At 42.9% G+C, this 13384-nt stretch overlaps 1 protein-coding gene across 24 annotated transcripts in view; it reads left to right on the plus strand.

The window, feature by feature from the left end:
- Window positions 1-13384, plus strand: part of celf4 (CUGBP, Elav-like family member 4) — a 1375410-nt gene that overhangs the window by 597319 nt on the left and 764707 nt on the right. For all 24 annotated transcript variants that reach the window (XM_068049595.1, XM_068050160.1, XM_068049749.1 and 21 more), the window contains exon 3: window positions 8270-8318. In XM_068049595.1, the coding sequence (XP_067905696.1) occupies window positions 8270-8318 (49 nt within the window). The remainder of the gene's footprint in view (window positions 1-8269; window positions 8319-13384) is intronic.

A 13384-nucleotide genomic window follows, 5' to 3' on the forward strand; every position in this document is an offset into this window, starting at 1 on the left:
TTAAATCTGTGTCCCCTAGTCCTTATACCATCAGCTAATGAGAACAGCTTTCTTTGTCTATCTTATCTATACCTGTCACAATCTTGTTCCCCACTATCAGATCTCCCCTCAGCCTCCTTTGCTCCAAGGAGAACAAACCTAGCTTCTCCAAACTCACCTTGTAGTTCAAATCCCTTCCCTTGGAACAAATCTCCTCTGCACCCTCTCAAGGCCATTCACATCCTTCCTAAAGTGTGGTGACCAGAACTGGACACAATATTCTAGTTGTTGCCTAACCAGGGTTTTATAAAGGTTTAGTATAACTTCCCTGCTTTTGTACTCAATGCCTTTATTTATGAAGCCCAAGATCCCATATGTTTTGCTAACCACTCTCAATTGAATGCTTTCTTAAAATCCCTATAAACAACATGCATTGAATGTTTTTCAACACAGCCTTCTCTGTTGGGTCATCAAAAAAATTCAATTAGATTTATCAAGCACAATGTGCCTTTTACAAATCCGTGCTGGCTCTCCTTAATTAACTCAATTTCTCAAAGTGCCCATTAATTTTTTCCCTTATTATAGTTTCTAAAACCTTACACACCACTGATGTTAAACTAAGTGGCCTGTTGTTAATGTAAATGTCGTTACACCCTTTCTTGAACAAGGGTGTCACATTTGCCACCTTCCAGCCGGTTTTTCAGTAACATTGGCAGAGGCCTAGGCAGAAGTCAAACATGTGCCCTCTCAGCTAATGAATGGTTCATACCTAAAGAGAAGAGAGCATAATAAAGTAATTTTATTTTTCAAAAAATCATGCCCAACCTGGCAGACTACCACTAGATGCCGCTACTAATACATAAAGGCCACAGAGTTCAGCTCCTTAGCACCCATTCTTTCAACACTACAGGTGCTGTTTAGCTCCAAAATGGCATCCATGGTGGGTCTGCACACTTCTGGTGCAAGAGGTTCCGCACGCCATTTTAGTGAGGGCATTTTTGTGCTTGCAGGGGACATCATCTGGAAGTATGTAGAGCATGCAAACCTGATTTGATGCAACAGCTAACACCCTCTCTTGACCTCGTACAGCTTAACATGCATTCAGCAGCAGGAAGGACCCAGCCCACCCCGCCCCCCCCAACCCCACAACCAGTGCTATTTACAGTGATCATCAACTACTTACACATTAGTTGCTGCTTGATTTCCACTGGTTGTTGCTGCAATTGTGGAAGCGTTTAGTGGTTTCCAGAGTTCTTTAAAGTTTCTAATGTCTACAGGGAATAGTGTGGCATGTGCTGAAGGACTTGTCTTGACTTCAAGAATTCTGCACTAACCACTTGCTCCCAGAACCAGGTGCAGTTGTATGAATTCCACTTGGATTGTAGCATGACTGGAAGAATGAGCAGAGGCGGCACTGAGCAGGACAAATTGCTTGAAGAGGGAGAAGGAGGGGGAGAAGAGCTATTAGCAGGAGACCATGTCCACCCAGGGTGTACAGGCAGTAATTTTCCTACATGAATCTCAGCAAGGAGCAGAGCTTCAATAAGGGCATCCTCACTGAAATCTGCCACCTACTGCAGCAACAACTGCAACCTGAGGGCAGGGCGAGGATGACATTGCCAGTGGCTGTGAAGGTGACTGTGGCCATGAACTTTTAAGTGCTGGACTCTTTTCAGGTTAGAATAAGTGATAATTCCCAGACTCTGTTACCAGGGAGAAGCAAGCACAATGAGCAGACATCTTCACAATGATTGCAGGTGTCCCTATGGTGCAGTGTGCCATTGACTGCCGCACCTCGCATTGTGGGCACCATATGTCAACTCTGAGATGTACCGCAGCCAAAAGGGATTCCACTCGCTCAATGTCCAGCTGGTGAGCAATCATATGCAGCATATAATGCAGGTCAATGCCCAGTATCCTGGCAGCAGTCATTTGTTGCTGTGGCAGTACACTTTGCCATCTGCATTTGAGCCACCATGCTAAACAGAGGTGGGTACTGGGCAATAAGGGCTGTCATTTGACAAAATGGCTAATGACGCCATTGCACAAACCATGCACAAGTGGGCAGTATGCATGCAATGGAAGTCATTCTGCCAAAAAACTGTGATAGAGCACACCTTTGGGATACTGAATCAACTCTTCCATTGTGTGGACCTCACTGGAGGAACCCTGCAGTACTTGGCAGAGCCAGTGTCAAGATGAATCATAGTCTGCTGCATGCTGCACAACCTTGCCATCAAGAGGGCACAGCCCTTGTCACCAGCTAAATAGCAAACAGTTGAGGAGCAGCAGGAGGGGGGAGAGGAAGGAAGGAGGAAATCAAAGCAGCCCCTATTTGGCTGGGCTGTCTGTGAATGATGTGTCCCATTGTGATACCATTAAATGCCCCATTGTCTGACACATTACCTTCCTTTTGTTACTGTATATCACATCATTCACTTGGCCACAATGCTAAAAAAGACACCACAAAGTAAACATTCCAACCAAATTTATAATTGAAACCATGCCATTGAAACGTTAACTAATCACCTTTTTTCCATTTCCTTAGTGCCTATCTTCCATGTGCCTTTGCCTATCCTAGTGATCCTATGCAATGCTACCCCAGTGACTGCTGGAAGGCCACTGACTTTCAATAGGGCCGACTGCAGATGACCTTGAAGGATGGCCTTGAGCAGCTGTGGTCTTAGAAGGCCTGACTTTGGGCTGCACCATCTCAGCACTATCACTCTCACAACGTGGTCCTCAGCAGTCCTAGTCATCTGTTGGAAGACAAATTGCTGGAATGCTGTGAGACCCTGTAAGCCCCTGTGCACACTGGTATCCACAGCCATGATGGCAGCAGTCTAAGCTTGTGTGGCAGCAAGCTGACCTTGTATTACAGATGTTTGAGCTTCCATTACAGCAGCAGGCTTGGGCTGATAAGTGACAAGTTACATTCATGCCACACAAGTGCCAAGCAATGATCATCTCCAAGAAGAGAGAATCCAACCATCTCCCCTTGATATTCAATGGCATTACCATCGCTATCAACACCCTGGGGGTTACCATTGACCAGAAACTGAACTGGACCAGCCGTATAAGTACAGTGGGTGCAAGAGCAGGTCAATGGCTGGGAATTCTGCGGCGAGTAATTCACTTGCTGACTGCCCAAAGCCTGTCCACCATCTACAAGGCACAAGTCAGCAGTGTAATGGAATACTTTCCACTTGCCTGGATGGGTGCAGCTCCAACAACACTCAAGAAGCTCAACACCATCCAGGACAAAGCAGCCCGCTTGATGGGCACCCCATCTACCACCTTCAACACTCACTCCCTCCACCAGCGACGCACAGTGGCAGCAGTGTGTACCATATACAACATGCACTGCAGTAACTCACCAAGGCTCCTTCGACAGCACCTTCCAAACCCATGACCTCTTCCACCTAGAAGGACAAGGACAGCAGATGCATGGGAACACCACCACCTGCAAGTTCCTCTCTGAAAGGGAGTTCAGTCATCCTCCGATTCCACGATAGACCAGACAAGACGCAAGCTGCTTTGTTCACCGGTTTATTGCAAGCATATGCAGGGGATTTTGCACCCATATAAGATGGCGTACGAACTCTCCGAGTGGTTACAAAACATCATTCTTACACCATTTTACAGATAACAGCTCGTTTGCATTTACGAATCAATCGGTTACACTTCTTACTATCTTATCTCTATCCAATTGTGTCTACTTGTACATAGCTGGGTTACCCTATTACATTCAGCTATACATTATACTATCCAATCACTAGCAAGGCACGTACACATGAAACTTTGACCCTTGTCTGGTTTTTGTTACCCATAACAGCCTGTGGTTCATCAGGCCTTCTCCTTTGTTCACTGTCTTAGTCTTTTTCTCCCCCTTCACCCTCCAAGCCACACCATCCTGACTAGGAACTATATCACTGTCCCTTCACTGTCACTGGGTTATAATGCTGGAACTCTCTTCCTATCATCACTGCGGGTGTACCTACATGCCATGGACTGCAGTGGTTCAAGAAGGTGGTTCATTACCACGTTCTCAAGGGCAATTAGGGATGGGCAATAAATGTAACGGTCACATCCCGTGAAAGAATAAAAAAGAAATCCAGACCTTGGGTGGCTTCTGCTTGTGCTGCAATCAAAGCTGAGTCATCGACCATCAGATTCTGCATCATGCTTTGTTCTGCAAGTAGACGACAATTTTCACGCTGGAGAGGATGGGCTGCATCTCTGCACAAAGCCATATGCCAAGTTGGTGCCAGACTTCTCCATGCATTTTGACATTGCATGCAGGCTGTCTGGCAGTCCTGCCAATGTATCAAGTATTTCATTGTGCATACCCATCAGCCTTCTTCTGCAGGCTGCCCCATCAGAGTCCTCATCTGAGTCTTCTGCAGCAGAACTCGTGTATGACCTTGCCCACCAGTGAGCTGGCACCTGTGTTATCCTTTTCCCCTGCCCTGACTGCAGGCTACTCATGCTGGGTGTCTCACCTCATGCAGATCCCCTCTCTAAGCCATCCTCCATAGTATGCTTCGTGTCAGTATCTGAGCTGGTAAGTGTGAGTGTGAGAGTGAGTGACAGTGTTTCTTCTTCATCACTGTCTTCCTGCTCTTCCACCACTGCCTGGCCAGGTAGCAGTTCTCAGGTATCTGAAAGGCACAAGGGTAGTGTTGTGGTGAGGAGAGGAGGAAAGGCAAGCGGTACATGCTTATACTATTTGCAGCTGGTAAATCAGAAGAGATGGTGTGATGGGGGAACAGGAGTGTGAGAAGGATGATTAGGTATGAGCATACCATCATCTTTGATGGTTTCAGCCCCACGCTAGCCACAGCCTCAATAATGTTCACTCCAATGATGGGGAGCACCATCACCTCCATCAGAGTAAGGATGTGCAGCCAAGCCTATCCCCACTGGTTAGATGCTGCTGCCTCCGGTTATATGCCAACTTGTCTTGCTGAGTGTGATGCTATCTTTGTCGGTGATGTGGCTGTCATGGTTGAATAGATGGTAGTGTGTGCAAGCTGTAAGATATGAATGTGAGGCTTAGGAACATAGGAACAGGAGCAGGCCATTCAGCCTGTCAAGCCTGTTCCACCATTCAATTAGATCATGACTGAACATCTATCTCAATGCCATTTAGCAGCAGTGCTAAGTGTGAAAGGATGAGGTGAAGCATATGAATGTTAGGTTTGAGCCATGATTGATAGAGATTGTTGGGGGTGTGGTGATTTGAGCAGTGCTTGAGGCCATTGATGCAGTTGGTAGGATATGGAACTTAAAAATATATTTACTGACATTGACCACTTGTGTGATGTCGTTGAACTTTTTCTGGCACTGCATACAGGTCTTTGGGGCTTGACTCCTGGCATTGATCGCCCCTGGTGTCTGTTCCCACTGTATTCACAAAGTGTGTCTGGACACCTTCCTGGCCCCTTCATGACATCTCTCCTTCGGTTTACCTCCTCCACCAGGGTATGTAGTGCAGCGTTAGAGAAACTTGGACTACACGCTCTCTCCTATTGCACTTTAATACACTCTCATTCATGCTCACGCTCTTGCACAAACAGTTCCAGCATCTGCTCTAGCCAGAGTGCACCTCCCCGTTAAGAGGTGCAGGCTAGCATTAAGTGGTGCAGGCTAGCTTTAAATGGTGCTTGCCTTGCACAAATTTAGGCCCCCTGCTGAGTCATGCAATCACTCAACAACATGTTTAGCACTGGCTCCAAGCAGCAATCAGCAGGCAGCACGATGCCTGCATCAGAAGCAACAGGTGCGGGTTAATCACACATCACACCCATTTTTGGAGGCTATCAAATTTTGCCCCAAAGTATGTTTGAGGCGTCGAGGAGATATTTTCCTGGACCTATGCTCAGGTGCACTGGATCAGCTAGACATAGCAAATATTGGAAAATCGGGCAGGTCAGACTACAGGAACTTGTACAATTTTCCTTCCCAATTTTCCAATACTAACTGCACTCAGGTGATCCAGTGGACCTTCACGGACCTGGGGAAATCTCTCTTCCAGTGTTATTGCAGTGGTGCTGTGTCTCTTGCAGGAGAATTGCATCTTCAGAGGGCTCCGTACTTCCAGATTTTTTTTTGCAACTTCTTACTCATAACACTGAAATACCAAGCCAGATTGAAAAATCGCATCACCATGGTAACCTAATGGTTGCAGTAATAAAAAAGCACTTCTTTCATCATCAGTGCAGAACAAGATTCAGAACATGACACATATGTAATTTGTGCTATGAATGTGTAACATACATAAATAATAGAAAAATATTAATTGAATAGCAATTCACAATTTAAAGTATTGAGGTCATGGCAATGAAAAGTAAGTGCAGATATGAAATAATTTGGATTTGTAATTTGTGTTCACTTAAAGCGGTTATCCTGTGTAATATTGTTTCAGTAGGTCTTTTAATTTTTTTTGACAACTATTCTTTGTTATCGTTCTTTTTTTTCCTGTCTCAGTTGACGTGGCCAAAATGATAGACAAGTGATTTTTTTTTTTCTCGGCATCTGCCAGTGCTGCTCGAAGAGATTTATGAAAGTGGAAAGTGCCCATGATTTTATCTTAGTTTGTGGGAAAGCATCTGGCATTTCTGCAATATGATAACTGCCAAAATCAAGAACTCACAGGGCTGAATTTTTAAAGCTCACCGCTGATCTCGGCAGCGAGCTTCAAAAGAGGTGCAGCGCATACGCGAGATGTGCGCTATGGAGCCGCCATGACATTTCGTGCAACAGCTCATTTGCATGGAGAGGGCGAAACACCCACCCCCAATGACATAAAGGGGGCAGCCGCTCTATCCCCGGTAATGGCGTCCGGTGTCACTGCGCAGGCGCCATTTTTAAACAACTTCAAGCCCTTCAGTCAGAATCACATTTTTAAATGTACAGCTGTCAAAAAAAATAAACTTTTGATTGCACTTTGAATCCCCTCTTCCACCCACCCTCAATGAGGAATCAATATGCAAATTGTCCTCTTGCCCCAAAAAACATTTTCTCAGATGTTGACTTCCCTCGCCGAACGTCACTAACTTTGACCCTCAACCCCTTCACACCATCCCTGCAACCAACAAGAACAGTTTTCACCGTTCCCGCCAACCCTGCTGCTGCCCCGAGAACTTCATTCCTCCACCCTCCCCACCAGTGTTACGCCTTGGATCTCCGAAGGCGCGGGAGTTCCGGCAATCAGCCACAATATCGGCGTGGGACGGCCATCGCTAAAAAGAAATCATTAATCATTCATTTAAATATAATTAACATATTTAAATTTAGTCTCCCTCGCCGTGTGGTGGGGAGGCCTCACCTCCACCAGTAAAGTGGGGTGGGGCCTTTCCGACATTGAGGCCCATGGCGGGCCTTTCCCGGAGATATTTTCTGGGCCCCCTGCCATGACCCCCGACATCGGGGGGCTGGTAAAAATCAGCCCACAGTGTGGGGATTCATTGTCTAGCGACTGTGTCTGATTAGCCTGGTGCCACAATATAATTCTCAACACAGTGTTGAAATGCTTGAGTATGAGTTAGCATTTGGCTTCTGTTTTGTGCCTTTCTGCCTCAGCATAGCCGATCAAGAGATCTCCCTTGTTTGCAATTTGTGAATTCACTACAAATAGTGAACAGCAAAAAACTTCCCACAGCATGTGTGAAGTCGTGGTTGTGAACTTACATCGTCCATTGTGCTGCATGGACACAGCGCCCCCGAACTTTTCATTCCTGTTGTAACAAACAGAATGATGTCATCCCCCTTGACCTTTTATATTAACAGATTCATTGAGGTGACTGAACAATTGAGAATAGAAACAATGTGGGGAAAAATTCAGCATCTTGTGTATTACAACAATTCAATTTAAAATCTAACATTAATTTTCATTTTCATAATTGAATTTGTAATCCAAATGCAATATATGATGTGGGATGTACAAATGATGTTCCATTCTTGGTGCTGACCATAATTCACTTGCAGCTTTGTTTTTCGCTTCTGAGCTATTAGATTAGGCTACTTGTAAAATATAAATTACATTGTGTGACCCTTATTTATCTATTCTTAGAATAAACTTTTCTTTTTATGTCAATTTGTTATACTTCTGATTTTGTTTTCAAAATTCTGCTGCAGTCATAATTCCAAGCTGTAAAAATGCAATAAATCCTTTGCTCTTTCATGTGCCTTCTTGATAATTAATACTTTCTGAGTAGTATGCTGTTACTATATCTAACCTTAAGTCAAATGACTAGAAATGACCTTTGCTTCTTCTTTGTATTCACAGATGAACAGACCGATCCAGGTGAAGCCTGCCGACAGTGAGAGCAGAGGAGGTAGTTGTCTTTGTTGCTCCAAGTTCTGGTGATGATTTTATTTGGTTGATTATTGCTTGGTTTCTGAGGCAAGGATGTGGCAAAACAGTGCTGGGTTGAGAGCCATTGGATTTTCTTTTCTATATGGACATGGCACCTCAGTCTTATGATAGTACAGATTTTCTATTTAAAGCTGCAGTATCCTTATTCCAATCATCTTTTGTCAATTTCAGGTCAGTTTCTTGTGGAAAAGTCAAATAACTTAACTAGTAATATTTGTGTATTTAGATAGATTTAGGAGTTTGGTAAATGGGTTACCAAAATTGAAAAGAATAATACACTGAGAGAAATTCAAACAGTAGGATAAAAAAACGTTCACATTGCCTGAATTTTACACAAGCTGTATTCCTGCTAATCCTAAAGTATATCACTGTTTTTTTAAATTTTCTAAAGAAGTTAGTAAATTAATTTAGAAGTAGAGTGGAATGTGCCCCTCACAGCAGGACTCTGTAAAGACATTGAAGGAGTTAAATTAAATATAAAAGTGTTGAAGGAATAGGTGTATATTTACTAATCAAAACTGGATTTGCTGAAGAAAATGTCTTCAAATATTTCATGACATCAATATAGCAATCAGCATTGGTGGATATGGGTGTCTGTGATAAGACATGGCGCAATGACTTCATCAGAGGCTCATGCCTTGACTGCTTTGAATTATTTTATAGTATTTCCATGTTCAATGGAGGTGAATATTTGCTCTACAAAACAAAATGAAAATAATAATTAAACTACAGAATTTAAATGCTGGAAAATCTTTAAGTTGTGATCGAATCTTAATAATAACCAATGTGTATATTGCTTTGCCAAATTATCTTCAAGTCTCATCCTTCATTTGTTTTACCTATTTTCCATTTGGTTGGATTTCATGCTGTTTAATGAAAGAGTCCAAGAAGAAGGAGACTGCAGTTACAACCCACTTCCATAAATGCCTTTCCAATCTGACTTGCTGACTTCCAGTATGCATCAGGACTCACATTTTACTTACTACATCAAGTGACTAAAAGTTTTAACATTTCTCCTTTGAATAACCAGGTGCTAAAAATTTTGTATGTTTTAAAGCTAATATGTGATATGTACTATAGTCTGAGAAAATCTAAAAACCATGCTTTGTAGTGAATTTCAATCTTGGTTTAACATCAAAATCACAGTTAAATGCTCTGTTCATCATGTGTAGCTTACATCAGTAATGCCAGTCACAGTTATTGTCATATGGCTTTACTAAGCCCGGAGAATCTCAGTAATAGTTTGGATTCAATGAAAATGTTCAAATCTAAAATATATTGCATTATATATGTGTTATATCTTTAATAAAATGGTACAGTCAGGTCCCAAAACTCCATGGGCTGGGGAAGAGTGCAGAGCAATTGAATTGTCCATGGTGAAGGGCAGGGTTGGGGTGGGGGGAGGGGGGAACCCGTGGTGGGGGGGGTGGGGGGTGGTGTTGGTTCTGCAGTCCATTCAAATATTGGAGCATATCATTATTGGGGATCAACGAGTGAATCTTCCACCTGCTTCCAAAAGTCTTCTGGAGACTTTGAACTGGTGTATACGGAATGGTTCCCAGATTACCCTGGAGTTTCCAGTCATCATGACTCTTAAAGCACAAGATTCTCTACTGGCCTTAAGAAAGCCCCTAACAACAGAGGGAGAAAAGATAATTGATCCCAGAAAAAAAAATGATTATCCAATCATGTCCAAAAATCTCCTGCTATAGTCAGAAAAATACTTCCTTAAGAGTTCCTTTTTGGTCTCTTAAGTGTCACTGTCACTCAACACGGAGCCACTCTGATTTCCCAATTGTCAGACGGGACAGGTCCCATTCTGTGCCCATACAGGCACAAGGCAGCTGCCTTAATTAAGAAAATGATCCACCACCCCTGTGAATTAGGACAGGGTTCATGGCTTTGCCTACACTGACTAGAGTCTTGTTCCATCACACTTGAGACAGTAATGTGGAACTTCTCAAATTTCAGGGCCTGAATTTTGTGGTTCAAAAGGTTATTAACGTTTTATGCCATAGAGTCATTATGACACAGAAGGAGGCCATTCAGCTGATCGAGTCCATGCTGGCTCTCTGCTGAGAAATCCAATAAGTCCCATTCCTCTGCTCTATCCCCTTAGTCCTGCAACCTTACTCCCCTCAAGTGCTCATCCAATTTCTTTTTGAAATCATTGATTATCTCTGCTTCCAGCACCCCCGTAGGCATTGAGTTCTAGGTCATTACCACTCACTGTGTAAAAAAGTTCTTCTTCACATTCCCCCTTCAGCTCTTGCCAAAAACCTTAAATCTGTGTTCCCTAGCCCTTGTACAATTAGCTAATGGGACAGCTTTCTTTGTCTACCTTATCTAAACCTGTCATAATCTTGTACACCTCTTTCAAATCTCCCCTCAATCTCCTTTGATGCAAGGAGAACAACCCCAGCTTCTCCAACCTAACCTTGTAGCTAAAATCCCTCATCCCTGGAACCATTCTGGTAAATCTCCTCTACACCCTCTCAAGGAACATCACATCCTTCCTAAGGTGTGGTGACCAGAACAGATGCAATGCTTCCAGTTGTGACCTAACCAGAGCTTTAAAAAGGTTCAGCATAACTTCCCTGCTTTTTGTACTTAATACCTCTATTTATGAAGTCGAAGATCCCAAATGCTTTGCTAACTGTCCTCAATTTGTCCTGCCACCTTCAAAGATCTGTGCACATGAACCCCCATGTCCTGCTGTCCCTGTGTACTCTTTAGAATTGTGCCATTTAATCTCTATTGCCTCTCCCTATTCCTTCTGCCAAAATGCATCACCTCACACTTCTCTGCATTAAATTCCATCTGCCACTTGCCTGCCCATTCTGCAAGCCTATCTATGTCCTATTGCAGTTGATTGGTATCATCCTCATTGTCTGCTACAACTCCAAGTTTGGTATCATTGGCAAATTTTGAGATTCTGCTGTTTTCCAAGATCTAAGTTATTTTGATATATATATATATATATATATATATATACATTGTTATGACCAGGTGAAAAAGGGGTCTCGGGTTCCCTCTTAGCCTTCCCCTGGTCTTACTGTAGCAGGGTTTAATTTTTAACACACTGTTTTTTTTAGCTCTCCCTTAGTGAATCCATGTTCACTAACTTCCAATTATAAGGCAAAGGAACTAGTTGAACAGGTTTTCTTAGGTTTAAAGAAAAAAGATTGAACTCGGTTAACGCCTACAGATAGGCGCTGTGCCCACGCTATCATGCATACGCAATATGCAAATGCAGATAGAGACAGAAAAGAGCAGAAGAAATATAATGGAAAATTTTGAGGCAATATCTGAGGATGGTTTTTGTTACTGTTCTTCGCTCACTGTAAGAGCCCTTTATTGTAGGTAGGTCTTGCTTTTCATTGGGGCCCAGTATTCGGCTTAAACCTTGTTCAATGTAGGAGACTTTTCTTTCTTACGGTTCATGTGTCCTCAATGGGTCCAGAGGCTTGTGAGAAAGAGATGGGAGCAGACAGGAGAGATCTTCTCACTCCAGGAACAAACAGTCTTTTTCAGTTCAGACTCTTTGTACATTTCAGAAAAACCCAGCTTGTCAAGCAGGTTAGTCATGTGACTAGCTGGTCGGACCACGTCTGTTTGTGGATTCTCTTGGCTTAGCTGACCCTGGAATGTCTTCTTACACACAATACCTGGTGCTCAAAGTCCATTGTGGGTTAAATCGTAGCAGGGAATAACCCCTTTGGCCCTCCAAGTATTGTCTGTTAGTATGCAAATATTTTTCCAGCCACAGCTGAACAAGTCATTTCTTCACTCCAGCAACAGTTTAAAATCAATGTTCATATGACAAAATTAATATGCCTTATTCTTGGCAGATGGGGGGAGTCTGCATGACTATATATATATATATATATATATATATATATATGCAGTGGTCCTAGCACTGAACCTAGGGGAAGACCACTTTCTACCATCTTCCAGTCTGAAAAACAACCATTTATCATGACCCGCTGTTTTCTGCCCCAAGCCAATTTGTTATCCAAGCTGACACAAACCTGCCTATTCCATGAGCCTCAATTTTGTTAACCAGTTTTTTATGTGGTACTTTGTCAAATGCTTTCTTTAAATCCATATAGCCAACATCTATTGCTTTCCCTTCATCAGCATTCTCTGTTATTTTATCAAAAAATTCAGTGAGATTAGTTGATCTGCCTTTTACAAATCTGTGCTGGTTATCCTTAATTATCTCAAACCCCTCCAAGTGCCTGTTGATTTTTTCCCTGATTATTGTTTCTAAAACCTTACACATCACTGATGGTAAACTAACCGGCCTATAGTTACTAGAAATATCCTTGCACCTTATTTTGAATAAGGGTGTCACAGTGGCCACTCTCCAATCCTTTGGCATCGCCCCAGTATCTAGCAAAGATTGGAAGATTATGGTAAGCCATCTCCACTCTCACTTTCCTTAGCAACCTGGGATGCAAGCCATTTGGACCAGGCCAATTATTCACTCTAAGCATAGGCAGCCTTTCCAGTACATCCTTCCTATCAATTTTCACCCCATACATTAACTCTACCATCTCTGTTTCTACCGATATTTTGTCAGCATCCTCTTTCTTAGTAAACACCGATATAAAGTACTCATTAAGTAGTCTATACTTGCCTTATCACCATCTTTTTCCCTGATAGGCCCCACTCCACCTCTTACTGCCCACTTACTATTTACATGCTGGCAGAAGATTTTTGGTTCCCTTTTATGTTAACTAATCCTATTCTCATATTCTCTCTTTGCCAGTCTTATTTTCCTCTTCTCTTCCCCTCTCAACTTATTTGGCCTGGTTCTCACTTGAACAATTCACCTGACGGTTCATACAGCTTTTTTTAAGTTTCATCATATTCTTTATCTCCCTCATCATCCAAGGAGCCTTGACTTAGGTCTTCACCCTTGTTGGAATATATCCAGCCTGTACCTGAAACATCTCCTTAATGATCACACTTTGTCCCATTTTACACTGCCGAGATCCCCTCTCATTTCATTGCAGTTTG

Source organism: Heterodontus francisci, chromosome 1 (genome assembly GCF_036365525.1).
Source record: "Heterodontus francisci isolate sHetFra1 chromosome 1, sHetFra1.hap1, whole genome shotgun sequence".
NCBI classification, from domain to species: domain Eukaryota; kingdom Metazoa; phylum Chordata; class Chondrichthyes; order Heterodontiformes; family Heterodontidae; genus Heterodontus; species Heterodontus francisci.